Source organism: Rhinopithecus roxellana, chromosome 8 (assembly GCF_007565055.1).
Source record: "Rhinopithecus roxellana isolate Shanxi Qingling chromosome 8, ASM756505v1, whole genome shotgun sequence".
NCBI lineage: Eukaryota > Metazoa > Chordata > Mammalia > Primates > Cercopithecidae > Rhinopithecus > Rhinopithecus roxellana.
Window position 1 is genome coordinate 15,455,996 of NC_044556.1, and position 16,502 is coordinate 15,472,497.

Below are 16,502 nucleotides of genomic sequence, written 5' to 3' on the forward strand. Positions count from 1 at the left end.
CCGGGGGCGGGGTTTGCTGAGTTGGAGGCGGGGCTGGCCAGGCTTGGGGCGGAACTGACTAGGCTGCAGGCGGGGCTGGCGGGTCTCGGGGCGGTGCTGGCAGGGCTGGGGGTGGGGCTTGCTGGACTGGAAAGGTGATGGCCCGGCTGGGGTAGAGCTGACTGGGCTGGAGGCGAGGCTGTCCGGGCTGAGGAGGGGTTAGCTAGTTGGGGGCGGAGTTGGCATTCCTGCGGTTGGGGCTGCACACGTTGGCCCTCCCCTGACCTCCGGGCTGGGCTGCAGATTCGGAGCTGGCGCTCATGTACAACGATGAGTCGGTGCTCGAGAATCACCACCTGGCCGTGGGCTTCAAGCTGCTGCAGGAGGACAACTGCGACATCTTCCAGAACCTCAGCAAGCGCCAGCGGCAGAGCCTACGCAAGATGGTCATCGATATGGTGGGCGGGGCTGGGGCGGGACGGAGCGGGAAAGGAAGCCTTGGAATCGAGGGCTTTGGGGAGGAGTGGGTCTGAGTCCCAGAGGAACCCTCAACCTGGACAGAGCGGGCGGCTTCTACCTGGTGAAAACTTCGGAGGCCTGGGTCAGTCTGGTGGGCGGACGTCAGCAGCGCCAGTGACGCCCCCTTGCCCGCAGGTGCTGGCCACGGACATGTCCAAGCACATGACCCTCCTGGCTGACCTGAAGACCATGGTGGAGACCAAGAAAGTGACGAGCTCGGGGGTCCTACTGCTGGATAACTACTCCGACCGCATCCAGGTGCCCCCACGCCCCATCATCTAAGGAGGCGGGACACTCCCCCAGCCACACCTTTAGGTCTGGGTAGCTAGCTGCCCCTTCCTCAGCTTCTTTCTCCCATGTGGCCCATCTTCCTGTCTCTTTCTTTCTTCTTCTTCTTCTTTTTTTTCTTTTGAGACGGAGTCTTGGTTTTGTTGCCCAGGCTGGAGTGCAATGGCACGATCTTGGCTCACTGCAACGTCTGCCTCCCAGGTTGAAGCGATTCTCCTGCCTCAGCCTCTGGAGTAGCTGGGATCACAGGCATGTACCACCATGCCCAGCTAATTTTGTACTTTTAGTAGAGAAAGGGTTTCTCCATGTTGGTCAGGCTGGTCTTCAACTCCCGACCTCAGGTGATTCCCCCTGCCTCAGCCTCCCAAAATGTTGGGATTACAGGCGTGAGCCACAGCGCCCCGCCCTCTTTTTTAAAATTTATTTTTATTTACTTTGTATGTTTAAAGGAGAGCTGGGATCTCACCATGTCACCAGGCTGGTCTCAAACTCCTGAACTGAAGTGATCCTTCTGTCTTGGCCTGCCAAAGTGCTGGGATAGCTGGCGTGAGCCACCACACCTGACCTCTTTCTTTTTCTGTCTGTCCCCTTCTCCATCTTCACTTTCCAATCCCATCTCTCCTTCCCGTCTCTCCCACCATTTCCTCCCATTTCCCCTAATTCTTCCTGTCTTCCCATCAACCCCTTCCAGGTCCCCCATCCCTTTCCCTCACCATCTTCTCCATCTTCTCTTCCCTCACCCTGACTCCCCCCATATTTTCTCCATCTCCCACACACCTCTCCCTGCTACCTCCTCTGTTCTCTCTTCTCCCCACTTCCTCTCCCCACTCCCCACTCCCTCCCTCCCCAGGTGGGAGATAAGAAAGCCTGAGAGGCTGGGTGTGGTGGCTCACGCTTATAATCTTTTTTTTTTTTTTTTTTTTTTTTTTTTTTTTTTTTTTGAGACGGAGTCTTGCTCTGTCACCCAGGCTGGAGTGCAGTGGCCGGATCTCAGCTCACTGCAAGCTCCGCCTCCCGGGTTCCCGCCATTCTCCTGCCTCAGCCTCCCGAGTAGCTGGGACTACAGGCGCCACCACCTCGCCCGGCTAGTTTTTTGTATTTTTTAGTAGAGACGGGGTTTCACCGTGTTAGCCAGGATGGTCTCGATCTCCTGACCTCATGATCCGCCCGTCTCGGCCTCCCAAAGTGCTGGGATTACAGGCTTGAGCCACCGCGCCCGGCCCACGCTTATAATCTTAACTACTGTGGAGGCTGAGGCAGGAGGACTGTTTGAGGCCAGAAGTTTGAGACCAGCCAGAGCAACATTGCAAGATCCACTTTCCTTTCCTCTCCTCTCCTCTCCTCTCCTCTCCTCTCCTCTCCTTCTCTTTCTTCTTTTCTGTTTTTGTTTGTTTATTTGTTTGAGACCGGGTCTCTCTGTCATCCAGGCTGGAGTGCACAGACCTTGGTTCCCTGCAGACTCTACCTCCTGGGCTCAAGCAATTCTCCTACCTCAGCCTGTAGGGTAGCTGGGATTACAGGTGCCTACCACCAGACCTGGCTAATTTTTGTATTTTTAGTAGAGACAGGGTTTCGCCATGTTGGCCAGGACAATCTCAAACTCCTGACCTCAAGTGATCTGCCCACCTTGGCCTCCCAACGTGCTGGGATTACAGGCGTGAGCCACAGCGCCTGACCCCGTTTCTTTTTCTTTCTTTCTTTCTTTTTTTTTTTTTTTTCTGAGATGGAGTCTCCATCTGTCGCCCAGGCTGGAGGGCAGTGGCACAATCTTGGCTTACACAACCTCTGCCTCTCAGGTTCAAGCAATTCTCCTGCCTCAGCCCCACTATAGCTGGTATTGCAGGCATGCGCCACCATGCCTGGCTAATTTTTTTGTATTTTTAGTAGAGACAGGGTTTCACCATGTTGGCCAGGCTGGTCTTGAACTCCTGACCTCATGATCCACCCGCCTCAGCCTCCCAAAGTGCTGGGATTACAGGTGTGAGCCACTGCGCCCGCCCCCCATTTCTTAAAAAAGAAAGAATGCCTGAGGTCTCAGACTGGGACAGAGGCACAGCCTCTAAAGATTCCCCTGTGCCCCGACCCCATGCAGGTCCTCCGGAACATGGTGCACTGTGCAGACCTCAGCAACCCCACCAAGCCGCTGGAGCTGTACCGCCAGTGGACAGACCGCATCATGGCTGAGTTCTTCCAGCAGGGTGACCGTGAGCGCGAGCGTGGCATGGAAATCAGCCCCATGTGTGACAAGCACACTGCTTCCGTGGAGAAGTCTCAGGTGCGGGCTCGGACGTTGATGTTCGGGGACAGGGTGGGTCTCCCCAGCCCATCTTGGCCTGAAGTTCTGAGGCCCAGGAACTCCTCCCCTGCCTTTCCACAATGCCAAGTTTTCTTGTTTTTTGTTTTGTTTTGTTTTGGTTTGGTTTTGAGACAGAGTCTTTATTGCCCAGGCTGGAGTATAATGGTGCAGTCTCGGCTCACTGCAACCTCTGCCTCCCAGGTTCAAGTGATTCTCCTGCCTCAGCCTCCCGAGTAGCTGGGATTACAGGCACGCACCACCATACCCGGCTGATTTTTGTATTTTTAGTAGAGATGGGGTTTCACCCTGTTGGCCAGGCTGGTCTCAAACTCCTGACCTTGTGATCCACCCGCCTCGGCCTCCCAAAATGCTGGGATTACAAGCGTGAGCCACCGCGCCCAGCCTCCTGTTTTTTTTTTTTATTTATGTTCTATTTGTTTATTTTGAGACCAGGTCTTGCACTGCTGCCCAGGGTGGTGTGCAGTGGTGTGATCATAGCTCACTGCAGCCTTGAATTCCTGGGCTCAAGCAATCCTCCTGCCTCAGCCTCCAGAGTATCTGGGACTACAGGTGCACACCACCACACCTGGCTAATTTTAAAAATCTTTTTGTCGAGATAGGGGCTTGCTATGTTGCCAGTCTTGTCTTGAACTCCTGGGCTCAAACCTTGACTTCCGAAAGTGCTGGGATATGGGGTGAGTCACCATACCCGGTCTTGTTTTCATTTTTCTTTTCCTTTTCTTTCTGAGACAGGGTCTCATTCTGCCACCCAGGCTGGAGTTCAGGGGCGTGATCTCGGCTCACTGCAACCTCCACCTCCTAGGCTAAAGTGATCCTCCACCCCCGCCTCCAGAGTAGCTGGGACTACAGGGGTGCACCATCACACTTGGCTAATTTTTGTATTTTTCATGGAGACGGGGTTTTGCCATGTTGCCCAGGCTAGTCTCCAACTCCTGGGCTCACTCAGTCCGCCTGCCTCAGCCTCCCAAAGTGCTGGGATTACAGGGGTGAGCCACCCTGCCTGGCCCCTCTCCACTTTATATCCTCCCTGGTGAAACCCAACCATCTGAGTTTGATGTCTCTGCCCTTCTAGACCTGGGTTTCTAGGCCTCAGCACTGTTGACATTTGGTTGATCATTTTTTGTACTAGAAGCTGCCCTGGGTATTACAGGGTTTTTAGCAGAATGCCTGGTCTCTACCCACTAGATGCCAGAAGCATCCCCCTGCTCATCTTTTTTTTTTTTTTTTGAGATGGAGTTTCGCTCTTGTTGCCCAGGCTGGAGTGCAGTGGTGCAATCTTGGCTTGCTGCAACCTCCGCCTCCCGGGTTCAAGTGATTCTCCTGCCTCAGCCTCCTGAGACGCTGGGATTACAGGCATGTGCCACCACTCCCGGCTTATTTTGTATTTTTAGTAGAGACGAGGTTTCTCCACGTTGGTCAGGCTGGTCTTGAACTCCCGACCTCAGGTGATCCGCCCGCCTCAGCCTCCCAAAGTGCTAGGATTACAGGCGTAAGCTACTGCGCCCGGCCTCCCCCTACTCATTTGTAAAGACCAAAAATGTGTCCAGACGTTGCCAAATGTCCCCTGGGAGTGCAAAATCACTCACACATACACCCCATGTAAAACTAATTTTATATACTTTATAATGTAATTATTATCTTCATAGGCAACTTCATAGCACTAGTTTGTGGATTTAGCTTTTTTTTTTTTTTTTTTTTTATATGAAGTTTTGCTCTTGTCCCCCAGACTGGAGTGCAATGGTACGATCTTGGCTTACTGCAACCTCCACCTCCCAGGTTCAAGCGATTCTCCTGCCTCAGCCTCCTGAGTGGCTGGGATTATGTGTGCCCGCCACCATGCCCCGCTAATTTTTGTATTTTTAGTAGAGACAGGGTTTCACCATGTTGGCCAGGCTGGTCTTGAACTCCAGACATCAGGTGATCCGCCTGCCTTGGCCTCCCAAAGTGCTGGGATTACAGGCGTGAGCCACTGTGCCCAGCCTACTTTTTTTTTTTTTTTTTTTTTCTGAAATGGAGTCTCTCTCTGTTGCCTATGCTGGAGTGCAATGGCACAATCTTGGCTCACTGCAACCTCCGCCTCCCGAGTTCAAGCAGTTCTTCCTGCCTCAGCCTCCTGAGTAGCTGGAATTGGATTTAGCGTTTTAAAAAACAGGCCAGGTGCAGTGGCTCACGCCTGTAATCACAGCACTTTGGGAGGCCTAGGTGGGTGGATCACCTGAGGTCAAGAACTCGAGACCAGCCTTGTCAACATGGTGAAACCCCATCTCTACAAAAACAAGCCAGGCATGGTGCACACACTTGTAGTCCCAGCTATGCTGGAGGCTGAGGCAGGAGAATCGCTTGAACCCAGGAGGCGGAGGTTGCAGTGAACCCAGATCGCACCCTTGCACTGCAGCCTGGGTGACAGAGTGAGAATGTGTCTTAAAAAAAAAAAAAGAGAAGGCCGGGCGCGGTGGCTCAAGCCTGTAATCCCAGCACTTTGGGAGGCCGAGACGGGCGGATCACAAGGTCAGGAGATCGAGACCATCGTGGCTAACACGGTGAAACCCCGTCTCTACTAAAAAATACAAAAAACTAGCCGGGCGAGGTGGCGGGCGCCTGTAGTCCCATCTACTTGGGAGGCTGAGGCAGGAGAATGGCGTAAACCCGGGAGGCGGAGCTTGCAGTGAGCCGAGATCCAGCCACTGCACTCCAGCCTGGGCGACAGAGCGAGATTCCGTCTCAAAAAAAAAAAAAAAAAGAGAAAAGAAAAACAGAAAAATACGTAAAGGGCTGGGCACAGTGGCTGTCACCTATAATCACAGCACTTTAGGAGGCCAAGATAGGCAGATCGCTTGAGCTCAGGAGTTTGAGACCAGCCAAGGCAATGTGACAAGACGTGGTCTCTACAAAAATACAGTAATTAGCTGAGTGTGGTAACGTGTGCCTTTAGTCCCAGCTACTGGGGAGACTGAGGTGGGAGGATCACTTGAGCCTGGGAGTTCAAGGCTGCAATGAGCTATGATCACACCACTGTACTCCAGCCTGGGTGACAGAGACCCTGTGTCCAAAAAAAAAAACTGTGTGTGTGTGTGTGTGTGTGTATATATATATATAAACTGCATCAATGTATGTGTTTTTTGTGTGTGGTTTTGTTGTTGTTGTTGAGACGGATTCTTGCTTTGTCACCCAGGCTAGAGTGCAGGGGCACAATCTTGGCTCACTGCAACCTCTGCCTCCCAGGTTCAAGCAATTCTCCTACCTCAGCCTCCCAAGTAGCTGGAACTACAGGTGCGCACCACCACGCCCAACTAATTTTTGTATTTTTGGTAGAGATGCGGTTTCACCATGCTGGCCAGGCGGGTCTCAAACTCCTGACCTCAAATGATGCAACCACCTTAGCCTCCCAAAGTGCTGGGATTATAGGCATGAGCCACCGTGCCTGGCCCATAAGCATGTTTTTCATTTCATTAGCTCCCACAATGTGGTGGTACCATCCGCCCCATAGGCTGCACGTTTATACGTTCTTCCCCTCCACCAGGTGGGTTTTATTGACTACATTGTGCACCCATTGTGGGAGACCTGGGCAGACCTTGTCCACCCAGACGCCCAGGAGATCCTGGACACTTTGGAGGACAACCGGGACTGGTACTACAGCGCCATCCGGCAGAGCCCGTCGCCGCCACCTGAGGAGGAGTCAAGGGGGCCAGGTCACCCACCCCCACCTGATAAGTTCCAGTTTGAGCTGACTCTGGAGGAGGAAGAAGAGGAAGAAATATCAATGGCCTCGATACCGTGCACAGCCCAAGAGGCATTGACAGCGCAGGGATTGTCAGGAGCTGAGGAAGCTCTGGATACAACCATGGCCCGGGAGGCATCCCCAGCGCAGGAGTCATTGGATGTTATGGCACAGGATGAGTCCCTGGAGGCCGAGCTGGAGGAAGTGTATTTGACACAGCAGGCACAGTCCACAGGCAGTGCACCTGTGGCTCAGGATGAGTTCTCGTCCCAGGAGGAATCCGTGGTTGCTGTAAGCCAGAGCAGCCCCTCTGCCCTGGCTCTTCAAAGCCCCCTTCTCCCTGCCTGGAGGACCCTGTCTGTTTCAGAGCATGCCCCGGGCCTCCCGGGCCTCCCCTCCACGGCGGCCGAGGTGGAGGCCCAACGAGAGCACCAGGCTGCCAAGAGGGCTTGCAGTGCCTGCACAGGGACATCTGGGGAGGACACATCTGCATTCCCAGCTCCTGGTGGGGGAGGGTCAGGTGGAGACCCTACCTGATCCCCAGACCTCTGTCCCTGTTCCCCTCCACTCCTCCCCTCACTCCCCTTCTCCCCCAGCCACCTCCTCTGCTGCCTCAAAGACTCTTGGCCCTCCTAAGAAAAAAGAAAACGAAAGGTGGTTTTTTTTTTTCTCTTTTCTTTTTTTCCCCTTTCCCCCTGCCCCCACCCACGGGGCCTTTTTTTGGAGGTGGGGGCTGGGGAACGAGGGGCTGAGGTCCCAGAAGGGATTTTATTTTTTTGAATTTTAATTGTAACATTTTTAGAAAAAGAACCAAAAAAAGAAAAAAAAAAAAAAGAAAGAAACACAGCAACTGTAGATGCTCCTGTTCCTGGTTCCCCCTTTCCACCTCCAAACCCCTCCCCTCACAGCCTCCCATGGCCCCCCAAGTTCCAGGCTCAGTCTTCCAGCCCCCTGGGGCTCTCCACCTGGGCCCAAGCAGGTGTGGGACCTCCTTCTGGTGTTTTCTTCTGAATTTTAGAGGATTTCTAGAACGTGGTCAGGAATAGCCATTCTAGGTGGGGCTGGGGCCAGGGTGGGGGGCAGTCACTGTGGGAGGTCCCAGCTCCAGCCCCCTCTGGTTTGCTGCCTCCTCTCCCTGCTAAAAGAGTCTTCCGCTTGATTTTGCACAATTCCGGCGATAATCCCGGCTATAATCCCAGCTATAATCCCAGCGATACTGACTAGAGAGTCAGGGAGCTGGGGGAGCTGCTGACTTTAGGATATGCGGTGGTGTGGAAGGGGGCATTCACACCGCCAGCCTCGGGCCTGGGATTTGAGGATGGCCCTAGACCTCCTCTACTCTCCATCCTCTTTCCCTTCCACTTCGGGTTCACTTTGAATTTTCTCCGTTTTTGGGGGGCGGTGGCTCTGATCCATGCGCACCTCCCCCCTCCCCACCCCACTTCTAGCTGCTTCTCCTCTTGTTTCTGCCTTAATAATTTCCATGGCCACAGGCGAGGGGGTTGCAGTGGCTGCCTGCACCTTGGGTGAGGCAGGGCCAGGCGCCCAGAACCCCCATCCTGGCTGCACCTCCCTTTCCAGGGTCCTCCAGACCCCACCTTCCACACTCTGATCACAGCCCCCGACCTTTTGCCCTAGGAGGAAGCAATAATGGTGTATACCCTCATTCTCATTCCTGGGCAACCCTTCCGTCCACTCTGTCACCAAAATAATTTCTCCTCCATCCCTACCTTGCCAGTCCTCTCCCTCTCCCCCAGCTAGTCCTGAGCAATACGGCAGACAGATGCAAGGCCATTTTTCTCCAAGCCATGGGGGACTGTTTGGAAGGAAAGACCCCCTTTCTCCCTCCTCCCCTCGCCCCTCGGCCTGGTTCTGTAGCTGGACCGACCTTATTCATCGCCTGCCCCCGACCCAATTCTGAGCACACGGTACTGTAGCCCCCAGTTCCTCCCTAGCCTTCCATCCGTCTGTCCACCCCAGGGGGAAGTAACCCCCACTTGCACTCCCTTGATGCTGTCTGTACAGGGTTCATATTTTGTAGCGAAAGTCGTTTTTGTCCCAGCCGGCAATCGGAGTGGGCCTTTTCTTTCTTTTTGTTCATTCTTTATCTTTTTTTCTTCTTTCTTTCTTTCTTTTTTTGTACATACTGTAAGGTTGGTTTGTAAATTATTCGACAGAGGCAAAAAGGGAAAATAAAAACTTGCCCTTCTCTGGCTGACCCAGTCGGGAAGGTAGGGAAGGGGGTCTCCTGTTGGGAGAGTCTCCGTTCCTGCTGTATTATACAAACTGTACCATAGTCCCGGGAAAAGGGTAGACTCACCGCTGTCGTTTTATGGGAAGTCGTGTCATCCTAGGGGTTGGGGCTGGGCAGAGCCTGTCCCCTTCCCCTTTGCCAGGAGCCAGGGGGTGACTGGAGAGACAGACCCCACCCCCAAGCAGGGCTCCTCTCCCCAGGGTGGGCACAGGACCTCTGTACACTGCTTGTGTATTGTTCACTTTGACGATCAGTCATTTGGTCCGTTGATCAATAATCCTTCGATCTTGTCTCCAATTAAACCGAGGCTTTCACCCATTTTCCTGGCTGATGTGGCTTCATTCCCCACATTGTTTATTGAGGTGTCTCCCCGCTGCATCGTCTACTTGGGTTGGGGAGGGAGTTTCTGTCCCTACTTGTTCCCCAGCAGATAGAATTGTGAAGTAGAGCTCAGACAGAGACATTCCCCAGCCTGAGTCAGGTTATAAAATGGAAATTCAAGCCATGCAGTGGTTATTTTGTTTTGTTTTTGAGATGGAGCTTTGCTCTTGTTGCCCAGGATGGAGTGCAATGGCGCGATCTCGGCTCACTGCAACCTCTGCCTCTCAGGTTCAAGCGATTCTCCTCCCTCAGCCTCCTGAGTAGCTGGGATTACAGGCGCCTGCCACCATGCCTGGCTAATTCTTTGTATTTTTAGTAGAGACGGGGTTTCACAGCCGGGCGCGGTGGCTCACGCCTGTAATCCCAGCTCTCAGGGAGGCAGAGGCGGGAGGATAGCTTGAGCCCAGGAGTTCGAGACCTGCCTGGGTAATATAGTGAGACCCCGTTCTCCACAAAAAGGAAAAAAAAAAAAAAAGATGGGGTTTCACTATATTGGCCAGGCTGGTCTCAAACTCCTGACCTCGTGATCCACCCGCCTCGGCCTCCCAAAATGCTGGGATTACAGGCGTGAGCCACCGGCCACATCTTTTCCCTTTTAAATACTGCATGGGGCTGGGTGCAGTGGCTCACGTACTTGAATGCTGTTAATTCCACTCACGGAGACTAATTTTCCCACATTTATTAGACTTCTTTTTTTTTTTTTTTTGGTGGCAGAGTGAGACTCTGTCACCCAGCCTATAGTGCAGTGGTGTGACATGATCATAGCTCACTGCAGCCTCAACCTCCTGGACTCAGTCATCTTCCTGCCTCAGCCTCCCATGTAGCTGGGACCACAGGCGGGTGCCACCATGCCCGGCTAATTTATTTTTTATTTTGTAGAGACAGGGTCTTGCTTTGTTGCCCAGGCTGGTCTCAAACTCCTGGGCTCAAGCAATCCGCCTACCTCGGCCTCCCAAAGTGCTAGGATTACAGGCGTGAGCCACCACACCCAGCCCTATTAGGCTAATTAAAAAGCCCCTGGTTTTACCAATAGAAGGTTTCTGATATTATACTAATGAGCAAAACTTCTGAATATAAAGATATGGATAGTGGAAATGTTTGTGATTTGGACATTCGTTAGAATACTGGCTGCCTCGGCTGGGCACGGTGGCTCACTCCTGTGATCCCAGCACTTTGGGAGACCGAGGCAGGTGGATCACCTGAGGTCAGGAGTTCGAGACCAGCCTGATCAACATGGTGAAACCCCCGTCTCTACTAAAAATACAAAAATTAGCTGAGCGTGGTGGCACGTGCCTGTAGTCCCAGCTATTTGGGAAGCTGAGACAGGAGAATTGCTTGAACCCGGGAGCTGGAGGTTGCAGTGAGCCCAGATCGCACCACTGCATGTCAGCCTCGGTGACAGATCGAGACTCTGTCTCAAAAAAAGAATACTGGCTGCCTCTGGGGTTTAATAAACCAGGATGCACATGAAAACACACAGTGCTTGAGAAGGTAGACATAAGGGGACACGAGACATATGTTTTCATATCATGCATGTTCTGAAACAAATGAGAGCATCTTGCCTGGGTCCAAGGAAAAGTCCACCTGCCTACTCTGCCTTTTATTTCTAGTCCGGGGACTCTGAGATATTTTTCTTTTTCTTTTTTTTTTTTTTTTTTTTTTTTTTTTGGTAGAGATGAGGTCTCCCTATGCTGACCAGGCTGGTCATGAACTCGTGGGCTCGAGAGGGACTCTGGTTGGTGACCTTGGGTGTGATCTCTCTGAGCTTCACTTGTTTCTTCTACTAAATGGGGATGTATTAGCTGGATGTAGTGGTGTGCACCTATAGTCCCAGCTACTCTGGAGGCTGAGGCAAGAGGATCACTTGAGCCCAGGAGGTCGAGGCTGCAGTGAACTGTGACTGAGCCACTGCACTCTAGCCTGGGTGACAGAGTGAGACACTACCTCAAAAAAAAAAAAAAAAAGTAAATAAAATGGGGCCAGGTGTGGTGGCTCACACCTGTAATCCCAGCACTTTGGGAGGCTGAGGTAGGCGGATCACCTGAGGTCAGGAGTTAAGAGACCAGCCTGGCCAACTTGGCGAAATCTCATCTCCACTAAAAATAAAAAAATTAGCCAGGCTGCTGGTGGGGATCTATAACCCCAGCGACTGGGGAGGCTGAGGCAGGAGAATCACTTGAACCCGGGAGGCAGGGGTTGCAGAGAGCTGAGATCGCAACATTGCACTCTAGCCTGGGCAACATGAGTGAAACTCTGTCTCAAAAAAAAAGAATTAATTATTTAAATAAAATGGGATAACAACAGTTCCAGAGATAAAGAGTTGCTCTATAGTACGGTTTGTCCAGTAAAAATTCCTTTTTTTTTTTTTTGAGACGGAGTCTCACTCTATCGCCCAGGCTGGAGTGCAGTGGCACGATCTCCGCTCACTGCAAGCTCTGCCGCCTCCCGGGTTCACACCATTCTCCTGTCTCAGCCTCCCTAGAAGCTGGGACTACAGGCGCCCACCACCACGCCCGGCTAATTTTTTTGTATTTTTAGTAGAGACGGGGTTTCACCATGTTAGCCAGGATGGTCTCGATCTCCTGACCTCGTGATCCGCCTGCCTCGGCCTCCCAAAGGGCTGGGATTACAGGCGTGAGCCACCACGCCCGGCCTAAAACTTTCTTTAAAAAAAAAAAAAAAAAGTGTAGAGGTGGGGTCTCACCGTGTTACATGCCCAAGCCGATCTCCTGGAAGTCCTGGGCTCAAGCAGTCCTCCTGCCTCAGCCTCCCAAAGTGCTAGGATTACAGGTGTAAGGCCGCTATTCCCGGCCTCAGTACAATTTTCTGTGGTAATGGGAATATTCTGTACCTGTGCTATCCAACAAGTTAGCTACTAGTCACATGTGGCTATTGCACCCTTGAAATGTGGCCAGTTTTAATTTCCCACCACAGTGGTGGCCAGGAGCTACTGTATTGGACTTAAGTTCTGAAACTTCAGCCAGAGTTAATGGAAAATATTTCGGCTATACAAAGAGTTGTTTGACAACAGCTGTGAAGATTCGCAGTAGATAGAGCCTAGAAAAGTGGGGGGAGAGAAGCAGAGCTTGAAAACTAGGTAGAAGTTTTCAGGGAATCTGAACTTTGTGCAAGAAGCAAAAAGACACAGACATTTTCCCCAGGGACTTTCAAAGGGAGGCAGAGATGGGGAAAGGGCTTTGGGCCGGGGGTCAGGAGGTGACAGTACCAATCCTGCAGTGGACTGTGGGTGACCCTAGGCGAGATTTCTCCTTCTAGGCCTCAGTTTCCCCAAGTGTAAAAGGGCAGGCCGGGTGTGGTGGCTCACACCTGTAATCTCAACACGTTGGGAGACTTAGGCAAGCAGATCGCTTGAGGTCAGGAGTTCGAGACCAGCCTGAGCAACATGGTGAAACCCTGTCTCAACCGAAAATACAAAAGGATTAGCTAGATGTGGTGGTGCATGCCTATAGTACCAGCTACTCAGGAGGCTGAGGCAGGAGAATCGCTTGAACCTGGAAGGGGGAAGTTGCAGTGAGCTGAGATCGAGCCAGTGCACTCCAGCCTGGGCGACAGAGCAAGACTGTCTCAAAAAAAAAAAAAAAAAAAAAAACAAACCAGGCGCAGTGGCTCATACCTGTAATCCCAGCACTGTGCGAGGCCAAGGCGGGTGGATCGCCTGAGGTCAGGAGTTCAAGACCAGCCTGACCAACATGGTGAAACCCCATCTCTACTAAAAATACAAAAATTAGCTGGGCGTGGCGGCGGGCACCTGTAATCCCAGCTGCTCAGGAGGCTGAGGCAGGAGAACCTCTTGAACCCAGGAGGTGGACGTTGCAATGAGCTGAGATCGTGCCACTGTACCAGCCCGGGCAACAGAATGAGACTTTGTCTCAAGAAAATAAATTTTTTTTTTAAAAAAAGAGGGCAGATGTGATGTCTCGAAAACCTCCTGTATTGGGACAGACTGAAAATGTGGGTCAAAAATGGCAGTGATGGCCGGGCATGGTGGCCTACGGCTGTAATCCCAGCACTTTGGAAGACCAAGGCAGGTGGATCACCTGAGGTCAGGAGTTCGAGACCAACCTGGCCAACATGACGAAACCCCGTCTCTACTAAAACTCCAAAACTTATCTGGGCATGGTGGCATGTGCCTATAATCCCAGCTACTCAGGAGGCTGAGGCAAGAAGAATTGCTTGAACCTGGGAGGCAGAGGTTGCAGTGAGTAGAGATTGTGCCATTGCACTCAAGCCTGGGCAACAAGAGTGAAACTCTGTCTCAAAAAAAAAAAAAAAAAAAGGCAGTGACATGTGACCCTCAGCTGGCTCTCCGGGGTAGGGAGTTCACTTTTCTTCAAGCAAAGGTGAACAAGGGCAGTGGGGCGCAACAGGGAGGCCATGTAATCTGAAGGAGGCCGGGGGACCTGGGGAAGAGGTCAAGTCGGTTCAGTCTCTGAAATTGACATCAAGGTTTGCAGGCTTCCTGGTACTTCTCTTGGGCAAATGGCTCCTCCTCTCCCAGCCTTTAGAGGGCTCTATCCTGTGCTAAACTTTCCAAGAAGATTATCTCATTGACTCTCCAGCTGTTCTTGAGATATGGGCTATCATTGGTTCCATTTTGCAGTTGAAGAAACTGAGGGCTGGGATGAGATAGCACAATATGGAGAAAATTCAAGGAAATAAGACGAGGACCTCGCTTCACCCAGTGCCTGTTCAACAGTGATAGCTGTCCCCATACTTTTACGTTATTTCAGGTGTACGAAATCTTGAGATGTAGGTAGTATTTCTCCCTCTTTAATAGCATAAAAACATGTCAGTGCCGGCCAGGTGTGGTGGCTCACGCCTGTAATCCCAGCACTTTGGGAGGCTGAGGCAGGTGGATCACCTGAGGTCAGGAGTTCGAGACCAGCCTGACCAACAAGGTGAAGCCCAGTCTCTATTAAAAATACAAAAATTAGCCTGGTGTGGTGGCGTACATCTGTAATCCCAGCTACTCTGGAGGCTGAGGCAGGAGAGTCGCTTGAACCTGGGAGGTGGAGGTTGCAGTGAGCTGAGATCACACCACTGCACTCCAGCCTGGGCAACAAGAGCGAAACTCCATCCCAAAAAAAAAAACAAAAAAAAAAAAACAAAAAAAAGTCAATACAAATCAAAATAAGACATTCATTTTTTTATTTTATTTTGCAAAGCATTTTCACAGCTCATTTCTGTTCGTGGAAGCTAGAACATACAGCTTTCCAGGAATGGTCTGACAATATTTATCAAAAACATAGCCAGCTGGGCGCAGTGGCTCTCGCCTGGAATCTCAGCACTTTTGGAGGCTGAGGTGGGAGGATCATTGGAACCCAGGAATTCAAAACCAGCCTGGGTGACATAGTGAGATCTATCTCTCTCTCTCTCTCTCTCTCTCTCTCTCTCTCTCTCTCTTTCTCTTTCTCTCTCTCCCTCCCTCCCTCCCTCCCTCTCTCTCTCTCTCCCCCCCCCTTTCTCCCTTTCTTTTCTTTCTTTCTTTCCTTTCTTTTCTTTCCTTTCTTCTTTCTTTCTTTCTTTCTTTCTTTCTTTCTTTCTTTCTTTCTTTCTTTCTTTCTTTCTTTCTTTCTTTTTCTTTCTTTCTTTCTTTCTTTCGTCTTTCTTCTTTCTGTTCTTCTTTTCTTATCTTTCCGTTCTTTCTTTCTTTCTGTCTTTCTTTATCTTTCGTTCTTTTTCTTTCTTGCTTTGTCTTTCTTTCTTCTTTCTTTTCTTTCTTTTCTTTTCTTCTTTCTGTTCTTTCTCCTTTCTTCTTTCTTTCGTTCTTTCTTCTTCTTCTTTCTTTTTCTTTTTTCTTTCTTTCTTTCTTCTTTTCTTCTTTCTCTTTCTTTTCTTTCTTTTCTTCTTTCCTTCTTTTCCTTTGTTTCTTTCTTTCTTTCTTTTCTTTCTTCTTTTCTTTCTTTTCTTTTTTTCTTTCTTCTTTCTCTTTCTTTCTTTCTTTCTTTCTTTCTTTCGTTTCTTTCTTTCTTTCTTCTTCTTTCTTTCCTTTCTTTCTTTCTTTCCTTTCTTTCGTTTCTTTCTGTCTTTCTTTTTCTTCTTTCTTTCTTCTTTGTTCTTCTTTTTCTTTCTTCTTTCTTTCTCTTTCTTCTTTCTTTCTTTTCTTCTTTTTCTTTCTTTCTTTTCCTTTTTTCTTTTCTTTTCTTTCCTTTTCTTTCTTTTCTTTCTTTTTCTTTTCTTTCTTTCTTTCTTCTTTCTTTCTTTCTTCTCTTTCTTGCTTTTCTTTCTTCTTTCTTTCTTTCTTCTTCTTTTCTCTCTTTTCTTTCTCTTTGTCTTTCTTTCTGTTCTTTTCTTTTTCTTTCTTTTTCTCTTTCTTTTCTTTCTATTTTCTTTTTTCTTTTTCTTTCTTTTCTCTCTTTCTTTCTTCTTCTTTCTTTCTTTCTTTCTTTCTTCTTTCTTTCTTCTTTCTTCTTTCTTTCTTTCTTCTTGCTTTCTTTTTCTTTCTTTCTTTTCTTCTTCTGTTTCTTCTTTTCTTTCTTTCTTTCTTTCTTCTTTTCTTTCTTTTTCGTTTCTTTCTTTCTTTCTTTTCTTTCTTTTCTTTCCGTTCTTTCTTTTCTCTTTCTTTCTTTCTTTCTCTCTTTCTTTTTTCCTACTTTCTTTCTGTTCTTTCTTTCTTTCTTTCTTTTCTTCTTTCTTTTCTCTTTCTTTCTTTCTTCGGATCTTGCTTACCTGTCTTTCTTTTACTTGTGCTTTCTTTTCTTCTCTTTCTTTGGTCTTTCTTCTTTCTTCCTTTTCTTTCTTTTCTTTTCTTTTCTTTCTCTTCTTTCTTTCCTTTCTTTTTCTTCGTTCTTTCTTTCTGTCTTTTTTCTGTCTTGCTTTCTGTCTTTTTTCTTTCTTTCTTCTTTTTCTTTCTTTCTTTCTTTCTTTCTTTAGTTATTTCTTTTCTTTTCTTTCTTACTTCTCTTCCTGTTCTTCTTCTTCTTCTTGCTGTCTTTCTTTTCGTGTCTTTGTCGTTTTCTTTTCTTGATGTCTCTTTCTTCGTTCTATTCTTTCTGGTATTTCTGCTTCTTTCTTTCTTTCTTTCT

At 49.7% G+C, this 16,502-nt stretch overlaps 1 protein-coding gene across 4 annotated transcripts in view; it reads left to right on the plus strand.

Moving 5' to 3' along the window:
- The window catches only part of PDE4A (phosphodiesterase 4A), a 50,335-nt gene extending 40,941 nt beyond the window's left edge, over positions 1-9,394 (plus strand). For 2 of the 4 annotated variants that reach the window (XM_030935556.1, XM_030935557.1), the window contains exons 12-15: positions 283-437; positions 634-756; positions 2,879-3,061; positions 6,624-7,667. In XM_030935556.1, coding sequence (XP_030791416.1) covers positions 283-437; positions 634-756; positions 2,879-3,061; positions 6,624-7,358 — 1,196 coding nt within the window. In that variant the 3' untranslated portion in view covers positions 7,359-7,667. Of the gene's footprint in view, positions 1-282; positions 438-633; positions 757-2,878; positions 3,062-6,623 lie in introns of all 4 variants that reach the window. The other 2 variants (XM_030935558.1, XM_010373769.2) reach the window with 1 other exon arrangement.
- Positions 9,395-16,502: the final 7,108 nt, after the last annotated feature.